General features: G+C 40.4%; 1 protein-coding gene across 6 annotated transcripts in view; it reads right to left on the reverse strand.

Moving 5' to 3' along the window:
* CPVL (carboxypeptidase vitellogenic like) overlaps nucleotides 1-19,360 on the reverse strand; it is a 142,098-nt gene extending 122,738 nt beyond the window's left edge. For 4 of the 6 annotated variants that reach the window (XM_082397991.1, XM_082397989.1, XM_082397990.1 and 1 more), the window contains exons 1-2: nucleotides 19,186-19,267; nucleotides 6,394-6,582 (exon numbers count right to left, since the gene is read on the reverse strand). In XM_082397991.1, the coding sequence (XP_082254117.1) occupies nucleotides 6,394-6,559 (166 nt within the window). In that variant the 5' untranslated portion in view covers nucleotides 6,560-6,582; nucleotides 19,186-19,267. Of the gene's footprint in view, nucleotides 1-6,393; nucleotides 6,583-15,688; nucleotides 15,760-19,185; nucleotides 19,268-19,289 lie in introns of those variants that run through there. The other 2 variants (XM_082397988.1, XM_082397987.1) reach the window with 2 other exon arrangements.
* Between the last annotated feature and the right edge of the window lie 994 nt (nucleotides 19,361-20,354).

A 20,354-nucleotide genomic window follows, 5' to 3' on the forward strand; every position in this document is an offset into this window, starting at 1 on the left:
GGTTCATATCTTATGAACTATAATAAGATTTTTTTAAAATTATTATTATTTATTTATTATTTATTTTTGGCTGTGTTGGGTCTTTGTTTCTGTGCGAGGGCTTTCTCTAGTCGCGGCGAGCGGGGACCACTCTTCATCGCGATGTGCAGGCTTCTCACTATCGCGGCCTCTCTTGTTGCGGACCACAGGCTCCAGACGCGCAGGCTCAGTAGTTGTGGCTCACGGACCTAGTTGCTCCGCGGCATGTGGGATCTTCCCAGACCAGGGCTCGAACCCGTGTCCCCTGCATTGGCAAGCGGATTCTCAACCCCTGCTCCACCAGGGAAGCCCAATATTTTTTTTTAAGAAGAAAAGAAAATCACCTATCCTCAGCTCCACTCTAAAGAGTAAACCAAGATGTTCACATGGGGCCACCTAGAAGGCCAAGGCAGGATAAAGTCACCTAACCCCGAAAGGTGGGGGGGGTGAAAGAGAAATAACAGCTAAGGAGCTCTCAGCCTGGGGGAGGCCTGTGTTCTCCACACTCTTCTTGTGGTGAAAGCAAAGGGCCTGCCACTTCCACTAAGGGAAATGCACCAGGCATGTGGGGAGTAAGGATGGCTAGGGCCGGCTGGGGAGGGTGGGGAGAGGCAGGCAGTGAGACTGTGGGTGCTCACGTGGCTACTCAGAAGGAGCCAAATAGGACAAGGGGCAGCTGTAGAGGGCAGAGGTCCTGGTTTTCTAAGGGCAGCAAAAGGACAGGGACAGGGAGGAGGAAAGAGGGAATGCTCAGAGAGGTGAGGCGCCCAGGAGTAAACAATACTAATAGCAATAGAACTAATACCAAGGGCTTTACATTACGTGGTAGGTATAATTATTATCTCCACTTTACAGATGAGAAAGCTGAAGCACAGAGAGGTTAAGTAACTTGCCCAAGGTCACACAGTTAGTAAAGGAGAGCTGGGATTTAAACCCAGAAGTCGGGCTGCGGAGTTAGCTCCTGGCCCTACCCTGCTACACTGCATCTCAGCTAGAGAGTTAGTCAAAAGGTATAAGTAGCAGGGAGTGGAGGGGGAAGCAGTGATTAGGAAAGGAGTGGAGAAGGAACAGTAAACAGGTAGGAAGCAGGGTGTGGTGGGGAAGTCTAGGTGAAGAAGAGTCCTTTAGGGGGAACAAAGCAAGTGTCCCCAGTAAAAACAAAATCGTTCAAGAAAAGCTACTTAAGTCTGAGACTTATTAAGTTGGAGGCTGTTTAGTAGACAGTAGGTAAGGAAGCTCGATCCTACTCATGTGCCACCAACGAAAGATGTCTTCAGTGGCGTAACAGAGCCCATGGGCCCTGGAGTGCTAATTGACATCTCTTCCCAACTCGGCATTCAGTGACAGCACAGATAGGATGCAGTAAGCCATGGTGTCGATGTGGATACTGATTTGTCCACCCTGGGCTTTGTGTGAGGATCAAATGAAAACATGCATATGACCCTTGAGCACAGAGATGGACATAAAATAAGGGCTCAGGCAAAGAGAGGGATGATTCTCATTAGCCTGTGGGCCACCCCAAGAATAGTCTAGAAGACTTTGCCTTTTTGGGGCTCAGTCCAGTTCCCCCAGGAAAGATTGTTTAACCCAACCTCTTTACCTCTTCCCCATTCTCTTCCCAATGAGATCTATCCCTCCCCACCAAAAAAAAAAAAAAAAAAGGCAAAGAACAAAGAAAGATTTTAAGGAAAAGAAAAGGGAGATGTTTTGGGGAAAGTGGTATGTGCCTGCCCTTCCCATCCCCCACCCTTCCCTTTCCCATCTTTGCTTCCACTCTCAATTAGCCCACAGAAAGATCACCTCCAGGGCTGGGCAGCCTTTAAAACACTTCTTTTGGCCTTTTTTTTTTATTGAGGTGTAATTGACATACAACATGACATTAGTTTCAGATATATAACATGATTGAATATTTTTATATGTTGTGAAATGATCACCACAATAAATCTAGTTAACATCCGTCATCACACACAGCTACAAATTTTTTTCTTGTGATGAGGACTTTTAAGCTCTACTCTCTTAGCAACTTTCAAATAGCAAGACAATATTATTAACTACAGTTACCATGCTGTGCATTACATCCCTGGAACTTATGTCTTTTGTAGCTGGTAGTTTGTACCTAAAACACTTTTGAAATATTTTTCACAAAACTATTAATCTTCTCAAAATCCAACAGAGATCCCCCCAAAAAGGAGGGCAGAGAACCAAAGGCTGAAGCGTTGGGAATGAGTGAGATGTGAATCCCAGAGGGCTAAGTGAGCATTTGAGAAAGACAGAGAAAAATGAGAAAGGTCAAAGTAGAATGAGAAAAAGAGAAAACATATAATAGAAAGGAGCTGGAGGGAATGGACTATGGGAGATGGGGTGATTGAATCAATCTATCTCTCTGAGACCAGCACAACACAAGGTCCGCTAGCCTGCTCTGAAAATGACTCAGATGCTTACCCAGTCCTCCCTTTCTGAGCATTGTAAAGTTGTTTCTCTGCTGCCTTGTACTGACTGGGGTATACTTTCTACCTTCCCTCCTGGATCAGGGGCTATTGGGAAGCAGGGAGTTTGTCTTGTTTATTTTTATACCCCCGGGGACACAGTATGCTGATTTATACACTTCGGACATTCGATACACATTTGTTAATGAATAAATGTGAATGAATGAACTAAAACATGACACACTGGCAATGCACTAGGATTAGCTTACTTCTACAAAAACCTCCTAAGGCAGGCAGGCCTTATTAAGATCTCAAGAAATTTAGAAAAACTTTTCTCTGGCCCACAAAAAAGTGTTTCATCCTGTTTTAAATTTCCTTTAACTAAACCCCAGTAAAATAAAAGTTCTTTCAACTAAATTGATTTTTTGCATTTTCAAATGTCCCCCCTTCATCCTTCTAGAATATATTAATGGAATGTGGAAAATAAACTCCCAAGATGGAGGAGTTTCTTTCTTCCTGGAACCGTGACTCATAACACAAATGTTTAAAACAGTTGAAAAAAGGAAAAAGGTTTTCTTTGAAGCGACTTCACTTCCTACTTGCTATTTACTGTGGTTACCAGTGCTTGTGATAGTACCACTTTCAAAAAGATTAGAGTATGACCAAAGAAGGGCTTGAACCAGTTAATCAGGCACTTCTTATGTGCAAAGACTTGCATCATCATCAGGATGGACAGGACACTACCAGGCCATAAGTAATAATAAATTAAGACCTAATAGCAAAATATTCTCTAAAGTTGGTGAAAAGGCAGTGTCCGGAAACATGCTAAAACTGGCCTCCTACATTCATTTTGTTTCAGAGAGTGAGGATTTATTCTAGCTGCAGAGAAAGCAAACATGCAATTACAGTTACATAAAACTAAGCCAGTTAGTTTATGTTGGGGATTTTTTAAAAAATTAAAATTTCCCTTGTCTTTTTGTGAATTACTGTTTATCTCAAAAATGTTCCATTACGATATTAAGACTCATGTTCCTAAGATTCTGACAGACTTGATAAACAAAAGGGATTCAGGGGAGTGAGCTGACCATCTGTCCAGAGCTTCCTGAACTTTCAGTAAAGCGGATGAATACAATTATCCTTAATTGTGTTGTCAGGACTGCAGTTGAATACCCAGATGTACCTGATTTTGGATTAGCCATTTAAAATTCTGTTCAAAGATTTTTGACAGAACTTTAGAAAGTGACATTATACCAGATTTAATATTTTAAATGTTGTCACTCATCAGATGGTGATCTATCAGGCTTAGCACAAAAGGACAGAGATAAAACTATCTCCCTCAGAATCTTTCTTTACTACTGCTGACACCCATGACCGTGAAATGCTTGTAGGCGAGAAATCCAGGAATGGGAGGGATGTGGACAATCTCTCAGGCAGATTTCTCTGTATTCTTTGCACTTGTTCTACCAGATGTACGATTCAGAGACACCATGGCCACGTTGCCTTAATGCTTTGTTTAAGCTGTCTTACTCAGTATGCACAGGCCCTTTCTTATTTGCCCAAATCTTACCCTACACCCTCAAGTCTGGTCACATAGCACAGTGGTTCATACCTCAGGCTCTGGAGTCAGCAGAGACAGGTTTTAATTCCAGATCTGCCACTTACTACCTTTAAATGGTCCTGGGCAAGACACCTAATTTCTCTGGGCCTTAGTTTTCTCATTCGTAAAATGGGAACAATAAGTATTCATTTTTCATTAGAGTTGCTGTAAGGATTAAAAGAGCTAATTTGTGTAAAGCATAATGCCTGAAACATAGGTCTCAAATTTATATTCTACAAATATTTATTGAGTGCCTATTACATACAGCTGCTGTGCCAGGTACTCGGGATATAATTACTACTAAATGTTAGCTATTTATTGATATTATTCTTACTACTACTACTACTACTAATACTTTCTATCTGGATTATGCCAACCAACAAGGATAGCTTCCTTCTAAAAATTTCCAGCACGCCTACCTCAAATGTAATACTTTAGAACTTTAGTATGCATTGCCTGATTCCTTAATTGTTTCATATGTGTGCATCTGGTCACTCCAAAAGAGGACAAGCTTCTTAAACAAAGGAAAATAAATTATAGCAGGCAAATTACAGAGTGCAAGCCAGAAAATCTGGGTCTTAGACCCATCTCTGCTACTATTACCTGTGTCCCCTTGGGCAAGTCATGTAAAATATTTGAGTCTCAAATTCCTCATCTGTGAATTGGCAGGGTTTGGTTATGAGTATTTAACTCCTTTTCAGCTCTAAACGAAATGATTTGCTTTGATTTACTGTGAATAAACATAATCTAAGTCATCAGTATCCATGGAAGCCAAAAGGAAGGCATATGACCCAGTTTGGTGGATTTGGATTAATGATATTTTGCCTCTTCATTTATGTCTAGTGATGTCAGCCTATGCCATTGGGCTACCATCTTTTCATGACTTTTCTACATCAAGCAAAAACGAGTCTTTAAAAAAAAAAAGACTACACAGCCTCACTACATTATCACTGACTATATTATCAAAGTTTTTCATCTTTTCTTAGAAAAGAGATGGTGAAACATGGAGCCAATGTGTATTTCAGACAAAGATATATGAGCAGGACTCCAATGCACCCTTAAGAGGGGAGAATATTTTGGTTTTAAATCAAACCAAAGACAAAAACGATGACAGCCTATTGACTATGAGAACTAAAGAAAAGTTGTTTTATTTTAAACTTCCATACAGAGTATATACATTTATTTTAGATCTTTAAAATGATCATTTCCCTAAAATTTCCAGTTTCAGTTCCACATTCCCATGAAATCTACCAACTTATCAGCCTCACAAGCATTAACTCTGCCTTCCCACCTGTGACTAGGGATAAACTCCGAAGCAAACACCAAGACCTCCATCCATGGATGCTCATCTCCTTCAAGAAAATGTTCCAGCAACAGACGTCCCACCCCAATCAACTTTCCCCTCTCTACTGGACTATTTCCATCATTATCTCCTATCCTCCGTAACTCTCTTCCCGACCCTTCCTGACTCCATAACTCCCTCCAGCCACCACCCCATTTCTCTGCTCCCTTTTACAAACAGCTCTGCCTATATACCATTTTATAGTTCAGGAGTGTCCTGAGGTCCAGAAAGATTACATAATTGATCCTACACAGTGATTTACCTAAGCATGAAGAAGCATTAAGAGCAGAGGCACGTTATAATTTTCAGTCTCTGATGACATCAAAAGATACTTTTTTGTATTAATAATAGAAAAACCCACAAACTCTAAATAAAAGCCATCAGCAAACACTAATATTTAGAGAGCAATTTACAGGTTATAAAGAGTTTTCACATGCATTTCCTCATATGATTCTTTTAACATCCCTGAGACTTGGGTGGGTTGTTTTTTCTCCATTAATGAGGAAACTGAGTCCTAGGATGTTCAGGTAACTTACCAGGCAAAGGGGCCCAGCACAGTGGCTGTGAGCTTAGACTTTGGAATGAAGCTGTCTGGGTGTGAATCCTGCATCTACCAGCTGGTGCCTGTATGACTCTGGCAAGTAACTTCATCTCCTTCTGCTTTAGTTTTCTTGTGTGTAAAACGGGTGCACTTCCTGGCTTGCTGCGATGCTAAAATGATTTTTATATCAAATGCTTGGAAGCAGTAACTGACACGTAGTAACCAATTGCAGACAGGCCCTATACTAGTTTTACAAATAGATATGCAGGGACTCAACCACTGGTTAATCTGACCCTGATGAACTTTCATTTTAGCTCTAAACTATGATACTATATGACACCAAATCATTAATATTTGAAATAAAACAATTGAATAAAATACCAGAATGTATTTTGGATCCTGTGAGACAACTGCTAAAAAAAAACCCCGACTGTTGAAGCTACACCAGTGGTTTCTGATTTAAACTTACCTTCTGCAAACTTCCCAGCTTCAATATAAGGAGTTAGGAATAATGGCTGTCCTGGATCTCCTTTAAGTGGTGTGGAAACATGGGCTTTTCTGTATAAGGAGCGAAACAGCCCATCACCACCAGGGCTGAGCACCACCAGGGCCAGCAAAGCAAGCGCCTTCCACATGGCACCAACCGTTCTGTCTAGACCTAGGATGGAAACAATAACATTCCACAAATAAATACAGAGTAAATATGTACCGAGCCCCTTTACACGCAAGACATTCATTTAGTTACTCAAAGAAAAATATATATAAAGCTCTTTGCTAAGTACCTTAGATACAACCTAAATAAGATAGACCCAAAAAAAAAAAAAAAAAAAAAGATAGACCCAATCCTTGCTCACCCTGAAATTAACAGTCTAATGGAAGGCTATTCAAGGGATTTACAACACAACTAAAGAAACAATTTATATTTCTAAAACTGTGGTCTGGAAAGTAAATTTGATGAAGGATTACATGAAGCATCAAGACAACAGGGACTCTGTAAATAGATCATGAAATGAGTGGGAGAGACAGTCATCTGCTACAGGCAGGACTGAGAACACATTTCATGCCAAGAGAACCTAGGAAGGCCTTACCAAGGTCGGAGGCGAATAAAAGGTGGGTGGAACTCAGCTAGGCAGAAGAAATGGGGAAGGCATCATTGGTGGGAGGCAGAGCTTGAGAAAAGGTGAGACCTGAGTTGTCCCTGGGCATTTTGCACGTGATTTCTGGTCACCTTTCTATCTCTTACAAATCACTAAATTTTGCATCCAAGAACAAAAAAGGAAGAAAGAGGAGAGGGAGGGTCCTACAACAATTTTCAGGCCCCTGCCCCTCTAGCTAGCTGACAAATGAACTCAAGAGTTAGACTTCACACTTTATTAACGCAAAGCTTTCCAAGGATCTTCCACTCTGATGTTTGCTTAGAGTATTCATCTGAGCTGATAATAATAATGGCGTAAAATTGTACGGTGATTTCTCTAAACTTGTAAACACATAAATTGTATTTACAATGGGCTTTCCCATGTATTTTTAGCTGATTTGAACATCCTAATAAATCAAGCAGGAAAGCGAGGATTATTATCATCAGTCTTAGACAAAGAAAACTTGACTCAAAGGAGTGCCTTATCCATGGACATCAAAGTAGAGAAATAGGAGTTAGTATGCAACCAGGGCCGGGACCAGGGTAAGGTGAGTCTGGTGCAGATGCAGGGTGGGAACTCGTCTTTTTTTAAATTTTGAGATTTTGTCTATCGTGGGGTTTTTTTTGCACTGTTTTTGATTTTTTCAAATATTGCATTAAAATACTATTTATCTTGATTACTGAGTTTTTTGGCACTCTTAAATTTTATATCCAAGGCAGGTACCTCACTTGCTTCCCCTTAATCCTGACTCTGCTCACTATTATAATGCCTACATCAGTGCTATTACATTACTCTGCACTGCTGCTAGTTAAATACTCTGCTCACTCAGATTTCTGGATGCAAAAAGAAATATACAATTTATGCAAATATAATGCCCACTTTTGACTGTTCAGTGCTTTAAAATACAAAGACACTAAAATACCTTAAAAACTCAAAATGTGTAGAAATCTATTAATCACATGCTTATCACAACCCAACTTGGCATAATAGGAAAACATTGCTTGTAGCAAACTTAAAAAGCTTTTCAGCCACATTTCCCCAATAATATAAAAGTTTATAATTATAATTTGATTGAATACATAATCCTTGTCAAGTCTTTCATGGTTAACTTAATAGAATCCCCCAGACTTAATGTAAACAAGCCCAACCAAATAGACTATGTAGCTAAAAAATGCTTTTCTCTATTATTTACTATAATAAGGAACAAAATGAATTTAGAAACTAAATTCAGCTTCCCAAGAAGGCCAAGGGTAATTTAATGATCACTATGGCACTGATAATACATTTTTTTAAATTATGAGAACTTGTTACACTAACGTTTTACTAACAGCTACTTTCAAGGAAGGCTTGAATCAACAATCTTACTCTCTAACAGGTTCGCAGGGAAAAAAAAAAAAATCTGTGGTATTAAAAACATATTGGAAGAAGCTCTTCCATTAAGAGGTTTTTTCCCGTGGGCAGAAACAAGAAACTAATCATACCATCTAATTTCTCAATCTTTCTGCTGCAAACATCCAGCCCCCGTTAATGGAAGTCATTAATATTTAAATAACCAGGGTAGTTACAGCACTTCTTCTGTAAGCAGATGTTGACTCAAAGATGTTAAAGACAGAAAGGTAAAACCAGTCTCGTTTCAAGTGACATAAATCTAACACATGAAAGTAAGAGTTGGGTCAATTTAGGAGCGCCCATTGACATTTAATCAAATAACTATTAGAGTCATGGTTTCCCATGTAGGTGAATTAAAGCAACAACATACTTCATTTCACTGTTTCATTTAATGGTCAGAATTCCTGGACTGCGCTTAGCTGTCATCTCTCCTAATGAAAACGAAAGCCACGTCATGAACGGAGAAGTGGTTTTTTTTTTTTAACATCTTTTACAAATGTTTCTGCCTATCCTAAATTAGCCAGAATCTTTTTATTTATTGAACATTTATTGAGTACTTTCTAAACTAATAAACCCTGTACTGGAAGTTATTGCCCACAGAGAGTGAAAAAAAAATTATTAACCCTACATTGTATCACGTGTCTACTTGAAGTGATATGAAAACATTCGTGCTATTTCCAGTTCAAATACATCCAACTGAAGGATTCAGGCAAACTATTCTTCTTAATAAATGTTCAGAAACAGAATAAAATCTAGGCAGATACAAAACAATATTGGCAGAATCAAATAAGCTAAAGGTCAAAACCACGTGATTCACTAAAACTGTCTTACTAAGCCTTAAATATTACAATTGGAAATCATGTGTCTAATGTAAATTTTTTTGATATAAAAAAGCTATTTATCACAGTGTTATTTAGAATAATAAAAACTGTCAACAATGTAAACAATTTAAGATAAGTAAGTTACCGTACATCAAAAAGATGGAATTATATGCAGCAATTAAAATGACTCTACTGAGAATGTTTTGGAAAATATACTAAAATATTAGGTAAAGAAAAGCAGACTATTAAAACAGTTGTATGGTATTTTCTCCTTATTTAATACACTTAAGAATTTCTAAATTTTCTACAATAATTAATCTTATAATTAGAAGAAAATTATTTTCGGTTTTGCTTTTTTATCACACAGTGAAGCAACTGGTAGGCATGGCTTGTTCCTTATTCCTTATTACTACCTGGTTATGACCTCTCGCGTTTCCTAGGAGTAAGAGTTCCGTTTGTTCTTTTAGAATAAGTTCTGCTCTCACTAACATTCTGTGAAGATGTGTCCTGATCTCCTAAAACCACAGAACCTCAGAGACTCAAAGTAAAGTTTGTCTTTGGTGAATTAAAAGGCTCTACACTAACGTGAGATGTTGTTCTAATAATAATTACTCTTATTATATTTATATTTAGTTCTGCCTGGAGTAGAGTCCATAACGAATGTGCATATAATTGGTACTAAGCAAATATTTGTTGAACTGTTGGGTCTAAATAGTGAATCATGATATGTTAGACATATGGGCGATAGTAGATGTTCATATGGTTCAGTTCCTTCATCTCACAGACTAGACAACCGGACAACTAGAGAAGTAAGCAAGTAACTTGTAAGTAAGATTACACCACTGGTGAGCAGTGAGACCAAGACTCAAAGCCAGGACTCACTTTCGGCTCTAAATCTAATCTGCTTTCCACTCTCCCATCTTTGGTTATGATTATATATATTCAAATATTTTGACTCTTATTGTCTCAGTAGATAGTAACAGTCTGTTATAGTCCTAAACCCCTTTCATTAGATCATTAGAGCATGCAGTAAAAAAATAAACACATGAATATACAGAAACATTAATAAGTAAGTCTTTCTAGAGAAATTTGGGTTTTAGAAACGATTTGTACTAATCCAGGTTCTAACACGACTCATTCACTGAACCTTGGGCAGGACACTGACTTTTCTGGGTCCTGGTCAATGTGTTAAAACCAATGGTTAGATTTCCAGGAACTGTGAGAGCCAGCTGTTCAACACAGCCATTGTTTAAAATTAAACTATAAAAGCTTACCATTAAATAAGTTATATTAAAAACATAAGTAATAAATACTCAAAACTCATCACTTCTTAACTATTTTACTACATTTTACTGTCATCTATGCTCTGGAGTTATATTTTTCGTATTTGTCTAATGGACAGATTATATAATGGTTTGCTACTGTGCATTCCTTTCCAACTTGGTGTTCAGTAACATCTCGTAGCTTGAAATCAGCCATGGTGGGAGTATTTACACCACAGAAATCAGAGACACCACAAATCAGGGCTTCCCCTGCCCACCCTACCCCAGGGAACTAGATGTTCAACATTTACCTGCTCATGTGAGTCTCACGTTCCTTATTTGAAAAATGAGCTGGAAACTACGTTCCATCAACTCACACCCCAATCTAATGGAAATGATCAGAAGAGACAAAAGGGGAAAATCTGCCAAACTGTCATCCGTGTGTAGCAGCAACCAGTAACACGCCCAGATAGGCAAGGCTTCGAGAAAAGAAACCTGAAAAAGCCACTGCAAAGTGTGTGTTCTACCAGTGAAAAAAAGAATCGGAAACAAAAACTTCAGAATGAGGACAAAGAAACAAAGAGCAACCGTGTCAAGCAGCCCTATGTTTTCCTCTTCTCTCCTTCCCATGTCTCCATTTTACATTATAGATTATTCCAAACAAAGGATAAAAATCGTTCACGTAATAAATGTCATAGCTGCAATTAAAACAATTATTTGGATTCCCCTCACATATCTAACTGGCTTTAATAGCTCCCAACATAAGAAAAACATTCTCCTGGACAAACAAACAAAAAACAGGCCAACTAGTAACAGACGTTTCCATGAAATCTGTAATTAAAGAAAGAGACAAGAAAGTGATCCCTCTATTCAAAAAAGACTCAGTCACCTCACAAGATTATTCAGGCATATCCAAAGCATTTGAATCCCGTAATGAAGGGCTATTGTGCAACCCTGAATTAAATACCAACCCAAATCCCAAGTCTAGCTATTTTTGTTAAAGGATTTCCATGCCAACAAATGGTAAAAGAAAACCTTTATTTAGAAGGATCCAGTATTCATTTTCCTTAGGACATCATTTTAATTTCTAAAATTGATATTTGAAGCATTCTTTTCCCAGAAAGGACGTAGTACATGATACAAGGTGATGGGCAACCTTTTGCTGAAGCATCACTGAGACTTACATGCCTATCTCCCTTCCACAGGCTACCCCTCTGGCATCAGACAGTGGTGTCTAATCTTGCTAGTTGAACTAGTCATCCCTATCTCTGCCACCATATCCTTGGGCTCACAGGAAAGGGAAACAAACTCGAGTTACGTGGCAGGTAGAGAATAAAAAGAATCAGGAAGAAGAGGAAATAATACTATCTGACACTATAGTAGGGAGCTTACCTTGAAATCTCACTCCAACCAGAAGGAAAATTTGCATGGGGGTAGGAAGTACAAAGTAGACATGTCCCAAAATGTTAATAACAGCTTTGAAACAGAAAGACCATCTCCATGATCCAAGGCATCCTCATGATAATGATACCAGTAAAAGCTACCAATAATTGAATGCACTCCAGGTACATGAACTGTGCTAACTGCTTTATATTTTTATTTCTAATCTTTACCAGGTAGGTACTATTATCACCCCATTTTACAGATGAGAAATTGATCCTCAGAGAATTTAAGTTACTCGCCCAGGGTCACACAGCTAAAAAGCAGTAGAGCAACGAATTGAGGCCAGTACCAATCAATTTGCAAAGACCATTCTATAGTCCCACGCCAGCATCTCCCAAAATGTGCTATGTGTGCCACGGGCTTATCTCCCTATTCAGGTAAGTTTGGAAATACAACATACAAAAATAAAATTTTTGCCAGAAGGTAAATGAGGATGAGGGAAGATTCTTTCCCCATGTTTCAGAGGTAACATGGCGCCACCAACACGTTGATTTTGGACTTCCAGCCTGCAGAAGTCTGAGACAATAAATTTGTGATGTTTTAAGCCACCCGGTTTGTGGTACTTTGCTATAGCAGCCCTAGAAAACTAATACATGGATAGTTGGGAAGACTGTGGAAGGAGTCAAGGTGGAGGGGATTACAAAGAATGGAACTTAAACAGTTCTACTTAGTTATTATTCAGCATCCAAGCGAAAATTCTGAGAGGTCAACAATAAAATGGGAAAGGGAAGCTAAATTGATTTTGTATTTAAGACATGTCTGGCATTCTGGTAAGCCAGGATTTCCCACAGAATCCTTTATGGAATACTAGTTCAGCAATATATAATTAGATTTTATATGAACAAAACTTTGGGAAAATCTGGGCTAAACAAACTTAAACGGGTTTCTTGGTTACAGAATGAACATTTCCGAGCCTTTCACTTGCTAATGGATAGCATGTGTTTGACTGTGTCACTATCCTTAGGCCCTAAGTTCTGAGATTTATATAAGACATACTCAGATGAAGAAACTAAATCCTAGGTTGACTAGTTTCTCAAGCACTAGGTTTAACTTTCTCAAGCCCCCGACTCAACCACTAGACAGTAAAGCTCGAATTTGAAGCCAGATCTAGAGATTCCAAAGTCCATGTATTTTTCATATATCGTTATATAAATGACATAATACAACAAAATCTGCCTCCATGCAACTTTTGACAAAAGCAGAATTCTGGGTAAACTGGATTATCTTGGCATGCCATTTGCAAGATTTATCGGTGCTGAAATTGCAAGTGATTTAAGGGCACGTTTATTTGCAAAGAAGTGAAACTCACATGACCGGAGATTGCTTCAAAATGAATTTCTAGCTTCCTTCTGTTTTGAAAATAATTTGAGGGCATGGATGAAGCCCTCAATCCTCATGGCAAAAGAAATGTCTTCCACTGAGAAATTCCTTATTTTTGCTGAAGTAAATGTAGTCCCATTCTTTTAAAAATGATCCTCCTTTTTGCTATCTACTATGACTAAATTTTCCATACAAAAAATCAGGATACACAGTGTGGCAAATACAAGGATAAGACTGGGTATAATGGATAAGAATATTTTATATGAGGATGATCCTGGGAAATCCTTCCATGTTGTCACCTTAACCAGGTGACAGGTAACTCCTCCTTGATTCCAAAAGAGATAATGTTGTCATTGGGAGTAATCTCCATGCAACACTCTCTTAGATTATTCCAGTGCTTCCCACATCTCTTCTCTCTCTACACATAGTCTCATTGGATCTTCACCACCACTCTTTTTTTTTTTTTTTTTTAATAAGAAGCACTGGTGGGCACTAAGGAGGCTTGGTTTCTTTTTTTTTTTTTAATTTATTTATTTATTTATTTATTTATGGCTGTGTTGGATCTTCGTTTCTGTGCGAGGGCTTTCTCTAGTTGTGGCAAGCGGGGGCCACTCTTCATCGCGGTGCGCGGGCCTCTCGCTGTCGCGGCCTCTCTTGTTGCGGAGCACAGGCTCCAGACACGCAGGCTCAGTAGTTGTGGCTCACGGGCCTAGTTGCTCCGCGGCATGTGGGATCTTCCCAGACCAGGGCTCGAACCCATGTCCCCTGCATTGGCAACCACTGCGCCACCAGGGAAGCCCCACCACCACTCTTGAAAGGAGTTAATGCAGCTCTTCAACAGAGGCCCAGGTGGATGGAGCAACTTCCCAAGTAATGACACTCTAGTCAGTAGCAGAGCTGGGACAGACTCCAAGTTCACTGGACCAGTTATTCATTCAATAAACAAATATATTTTAGCTCCTACTATGTGCTAGACTCCAATGCAGGCACAGAAAACAAGAGAGACAAAGTGTCTGCCTTCATGAAGCTTCCCATATAATGGAGATAAGAGAGAGGAAATCTATTAAGAACATCAAAGCAGGGTGAACGGTTACAGAGGGATGGGGTCAAGGAGTGATATTATTTAAGATTGGGTGGTCAGGGAAGGCCCCTCTGAGGTGGTGGCAGGTGAGCAGATCTGAAGGTATTAGAGAATTTCAAGTGACTATCTAGGGAGAAGAGAGTTCTGGGCTGGAGTAAGGAAAAAGAGGAACATAATATGTAAACAAGTGGGACAATGGGAAAAGCAGAAGATTGATGGAGTGAAACAAGCAAGTAAACAAATAAAAAAGACAGCTTTTCTCCAGCTCACTTTAAAAAGAAATCAGCAGAGGACTGAAGGTGTGATCTTCAGGAGAATTAATGAAGTGATTGTTAAACTCAGCCTTAGGGGGTGGTATTTCTGAGAGGGTTTGACTCTTCCTGCAGAGTTAAAGAAGTTGAGTGACACAGACATAGAGAACAAACTTGTGGTTGCCAAGAGTAAGGGGGGCTGGGAGAGGGATGGATTGGGGGTGTGGGATTAGCAAATGCAAACTATTATATATAGAATGGATAAACAACAAGGTCCAACTGTATAGCACAGGGAACTATATTCAACATCCTGTGATAAGCCATAATGGAAAGGAATATGAAAAAGAATGTATATATATGTATAACTGAATCACTTTGCTGTACAGCAGAAATTAACACAACATTGTAAATCAACTATATTTCAATAAAATAAATTTAAAAAAAAAGAAGTTGAGTGAAAATAAGATAGGGCCAGAGGGTAGATACCCCACCAGTAATAACCAATTGAGCAATTTTGGTTTGAGCTTTCCTCTGAATTACCTACCAAACCAGAGGGATGAAATGAAGGAACCCACATGTGCAAACACCTGACATAATGCCTGGCACACAGTAAGTATCTGGGAAGGTAATACAGTCCAATGGGAGGAGCAGAAAGAATTTAGACACAGCTTCAAATGTGGCTCTGTCACTTAAAAACTCTGTATCACTAGACAAAGTACTTGTATACTGAGTGGACCCACACTACCACTCATTGTTATGGTGACAATGATATTGTACATATATAAACTCATACCAGGTATAGCAGAGAGATGAAAGACAGTCCCTGCCCTCACCTTCTAACTGAGACCTTAGAACAGTCCGTGACCACAGAAGAGATGCTAATTAAATCTAATTTCCTTTGCCTTGTCCGTGAATTATTATAAGATGGGTTTACAGACCTGACTATTTATTCAACACATAGCGCATACATGAAAATATTAATATAAAAAGGGGGAGGGGAGTTTTGGTTGCTAAATATTTGGATAAAGGCTTGGTGACCATGCATTCAGAATGTGTCCCACCTGAGGTTTCATTTGGAAAATATGGCCACCATCACGATAGGTTGTTATGGTTCCCAGATTAAGTAGGCACTGCCTTCTGAAAAGATAGACAAATTCATTAAATTACCTGGCTTCCTGATATTTGGAAATGGTTTACATGGATAAAGCTCTGTGTACTCTAAAAGTCCAAGATAAAAAATATTTCACTTTCCCTCTTTCCTGCCCTCTGCCACCTGATTCTCCATCCTCTTTTCACACACTACCCGCCCCCTCTGCCCCGTGCCTCCTACAGTGGGAGCAGGAAAGACTCCACTCCACTCATATGGGTACATTTTTTAGTTTGTTATAAGTTATCAAGGAGAACTGTGGCTACAATAACGCCGTAGATAGAACCATCATTAATATACAAACTGACAATTAACACGTATTTTTTTTTCTGTTTCAAGAACTCCATATATTCAGATTTTCCTCAAGGTCCTGCCCTTTTTTTCCTCCTTCTGTACATTCTCATTCAACCATCCCTTGATCACTAACTGCTAGTCCAGAATTTTGTTCCTGACCTTGCTGTTGGGCTCCCCACACTCAGAAGGCTCCTTCACATGGGTACCCAGTTGGTTCCTCAAACCCGTAGAGTCTTATAACAAAACATCAACATCCCCCCTGAACTTCCCCCTCCTCTAACTTCCTGATTCTTAATGACACCCAAGGCTCTAAAACCAAGTCCTCATGTTAAGTCATTCACAAAGTCCCACCTTTCTTCCTCTTTTTTTCCCTTTTGGTTCACAAGTCAACCCTCACTTGCCCTGGGGACATTTGCAAAGCCTCCTAACTTGTCTCTCAGACTTCAGGTCCTCTCCACACCCATTCAGCCTAACACTGATGCCGAAGTGAGCTTTCTAAAGCACAAGACACTTCCCTCCTCAAATGCCTTCAATGGTTCCCAACTGCAACCAGAATAAAGTATAAACTTACTGCCATGAAATTCAATGTCTTCCACAATGTGACTCTGGCATAACTTTCCAGAGCAAAGTGATACGACCCCTTCATAAACTCTATGTTCCAGCCAAATCAAACCCTTTTGCGTTCCCTAACTTTACTCTGCCTTCTATGTCTTTACAGGTAAGCATAGCTCCAGGCAAATAGTAGGCACTAAATCAATATCAGCTGAATGATAATAGAATTTAGGTGGGAGTATACAGTACACTGTAAAATTCTTTCAACTTTTCTGAATGTTTGAAAATTCTCATAATCAAACATCAGTAAAAATATTAGTCCATTTAGGATGAAAGAATGAATCTCTTGGGAGGTGGGTTATCCTCCCCAGATACAGGTACAAGAAGGTATGTCAAGGGGTCTTTCTGAAAGATGAGTAACAGAATATGAAGTCGCAAAAGGGAAAGGAGGAAGAGCTAGCCCCCGGATGCCTAAATAAATATTTTGGCCAGTAAGCAACCTTAGCAATTTAAAGACAGCCACTAACTAGAATCAAAACACAAAGAGAAGGTTAAGAGGTAAGACCTAAGGATACTGGACAGATGTGATGCTAAGAATTTGCTTTTTCAGGCTAATGGATCTAAGGACATCAAGACTTATTACCACCACCCTGATCTTGCTCCCCAGATTCTAAGGTTAAAGCAGTAAAAGAAAAGCATGTGGTTTCATGTCCAAGGCAGTACCTGCAATATCTTCAAGGGAGAGGAATCTCAATATTCTGGTTTTGGTTCAGTTACACTCAGGAGCATAGGTTTTATGAAGAAAGCACTTGATCACTGTCTTGTGAACTGAGTCTATTGCTTAAAGCTTTAAACTTGCAACTATATAGCATGAAAGTTCAAACTCCATCACTGATTTTGACCAGGTACAGTTCTTAGCCCTCTGTCCAGGTTACCCCTCTCCCGAATCAATATAGATATTAATGATTTGTTCTTCTAGAACAAATTCTAGACGAACCTTTCTAATTATGGGAAACTTGTTCTTCTTAAGTTCTTTTAAAATGTTCTTAGTTCAGTTCCTGAAAACCCCACATCATTAAACCGCTGGGAACGTTAAACAAAAATAATAATGTTTGCTCTTTAAAATGAACTATACTTCCTATTAAGAATGGGTCATTACCTATTTACCTTGGGTATTTGGGAAAAGATAAAGGGGTATCTGATGTTAGTTGGGGCAGTGACTAAGCTCTGCCTCTCTTACTGTCTTAGTTTCATGCACACCAGGGTAATATTCAACACAATTTTTCTTCTAACAAATCATACACTTTCCAAAACAAAAACAGTCATTAAAAAAAATACTGTTATGCTGTTTGCATTTTGGTTTTTTTTTTTCTCCCCCCAAGGGGAGTGAACTGATAAGCCCAGTGGACTTCCTAAACACTCTTCTAAGTCATTTGAACTGCCTGTCAGTCAAAGCCCACTTATTTCTCAGGCTATAAAATCAGTCTAATAGAACCCCACTGTAAATTGGTTTATAAGCTGGACTCATATATATTGTTGGGCCAATTATGTCCCTCCAAAAGAACCAACTCCTATAAAAGAAGAATAAAACAGCTTCTTGCTAAGAACACTTGCATTACATTATAAAGGGTTTCCACTGGACTTAGATTAGACTGCAGTACAATTCTAGAAAGCCCAATCAGCTAAGGGGTTTTGACAACTTTTCAGACTTTCATATGCCAGCAAAGCCAGTGCAATCTACTTTTCCAAAAGCATTCCAATTCCTATTTTGAACAGCCTTCTTAAAAGTTATTTTTCAAGTTACTAAAATGCTCCTTGGATTTTTTTCTCCTTACATCTCTGTTCTTCCTCATCCCTCACCAAAAAAAGTAAAAAGCAGTTGTACAAGAATCTTTCAAATGGGGAGACTGAAGCTTAGTAAGCTTAAATAATTTGTTCAAGGTCACCAACTAGCCAAAGGCAGAGCTAGGATTCAAATCCATACATATGCCAAAGCAGCTTTTTTTTTCAGGACACCAAGCTGACCTGAAAGGCACTGGATGTTTCCATATACACACATCTCTACGTGTCCCTCTGGCTCCTAAGAATTCCCCTGCAAGGACCTAATCCACTTGGCAGAAAGCTGCTTCCACCTGTGCCATGCCCCTGGTTTTCTCCTAATCCTACATTCCGGGAAAAATAGCCTTTTCGTGTGCCTTCCTTCACTCAAGCCAAGTCTCCTTTTGCGGGACACGTACTAATTAAAGGCATTTTCCGCTTTCCTCCACAGCACCCACGAAATAAAACATCCCAAAGAGACCCGCTGAAGGAGAAGGAGGACGTGTCCGAGGCCCACCCCTTGCACTGAGAGTGACGGTGGACCACACAGCTTCGCGCTTCCCTGGAGGGGCGCCTGGCCTGGAAGAAGCCGGGGGGGGGGGGGGGGGGGGCGACCTCCTCAGATTGTGCCAGAGGCCTTCGGGAGCACTTTCCGGGCTGGGCGCACACAGAGCAGAATACCAGGCATTCCCAGGACTCCGATTTGGAAACTACTAGCCGGCCCAAACCACCTGACCCCAATCTCACCCCACCGGGCTTTCTTCCTCTTCGGTGCTGAAGGCTTCTGAGACCGCCCTCCTTGCGCTCCGTGCGTCCGGGGACCAGTGACCCCTGCGGAGCCGCGCACTTACGCAGGGCACACGGCGCTCCTCCCTGCCTCGCGGTGCGCGGAGACCCGGTCCCGCCGGGTGCCCGAGTCCGGAAAGAGTGAGGCGGCCTCCCCTCGTCGCCCCTCGCAGTCACGCGTACCCTGCAGACCGCGAGTTTTTGAGTGCTCCTCTCAGGAGGAGGAGACCCACGTGACCTAGACCTACGGAGCCAAAGGTACGTCCCCACCTGTCTCTCCCCGCGACCTGGCCGCGCCGGGTCAGCGCTTTCCGTCGTGGAAGAAGACAGCAGTCGCAGAGTGAAATCTTAAAAATGAACAGAGAAAGACTGACCACGGTGCAGCTCCGTTTGGTTTGTTTGTTCCTTTGTGTTCCTTTTGATTTTCTCGCCTGCTTTTTTGAAGCTGCTGTCTTAGAATTTCCACCGTATTTTGAAATAATGTCCCCACGCCCGTGCTTGCAAGCCTGGTGTTTGCATCTGGAAGCAGAGTGGTGTTTTACTCCCCCCCGTTTAAAAGGCCCACATGCATTCCTGGATAGTTATTACGCATGGTAATGGCGCTAACACTGGGGAGACAGAGCCAGTACTGTGTCCAGTGCGTTCTCTGCATTACTGCATCGGAATATTAGAGCAACGCGATGTGTTCTGTGCTATAACTATCCCCGCTTTGCAGGCGGGAAACTGGGACTTAGAGAGGTTAAGGAGCCCATTCAGGGTCATCTCTTGTAAGTGACCTACCTGAGTAGGTAGTATTAACCACCACCAGGTGCTGGCCACTAAGCCAGACACTGGAGGAAGACAGACTTGTTTAAGAAAAAAGAAACAACAGACCCAAAATGGGGTCTCTTGTGCTAAGCCCCTGTCACCAAACCAAGACCTAATACCTAACCTGATTGCAATTCCAACCTTCCCTATTAACATAATCTTAACCAGTCAGTCTGAAATTTCCTGGTCAGCACCAGTGAGGTAATTCACCTGATGGACCCTTTGTCCCCCAAAAGAAGGCGACGTTGCCTGAAATAGCCTGAAATAATTCTTTTTCTTTCATTTATGACTTCCTATCCCACCCCCACCCTCACCCCCACCCC

This window comes from Balaenoptera borealis (assembly GCF_965194805.1).
Source record: "Balaenoptera borealis genome assembly, chromosome: 7".
NCBI lineage: Eukaryota > Metazoa > Chordata > Mammalia > Artiodactyla > Balaenopteridae > Balaenoptera > Balaenoptera borealis.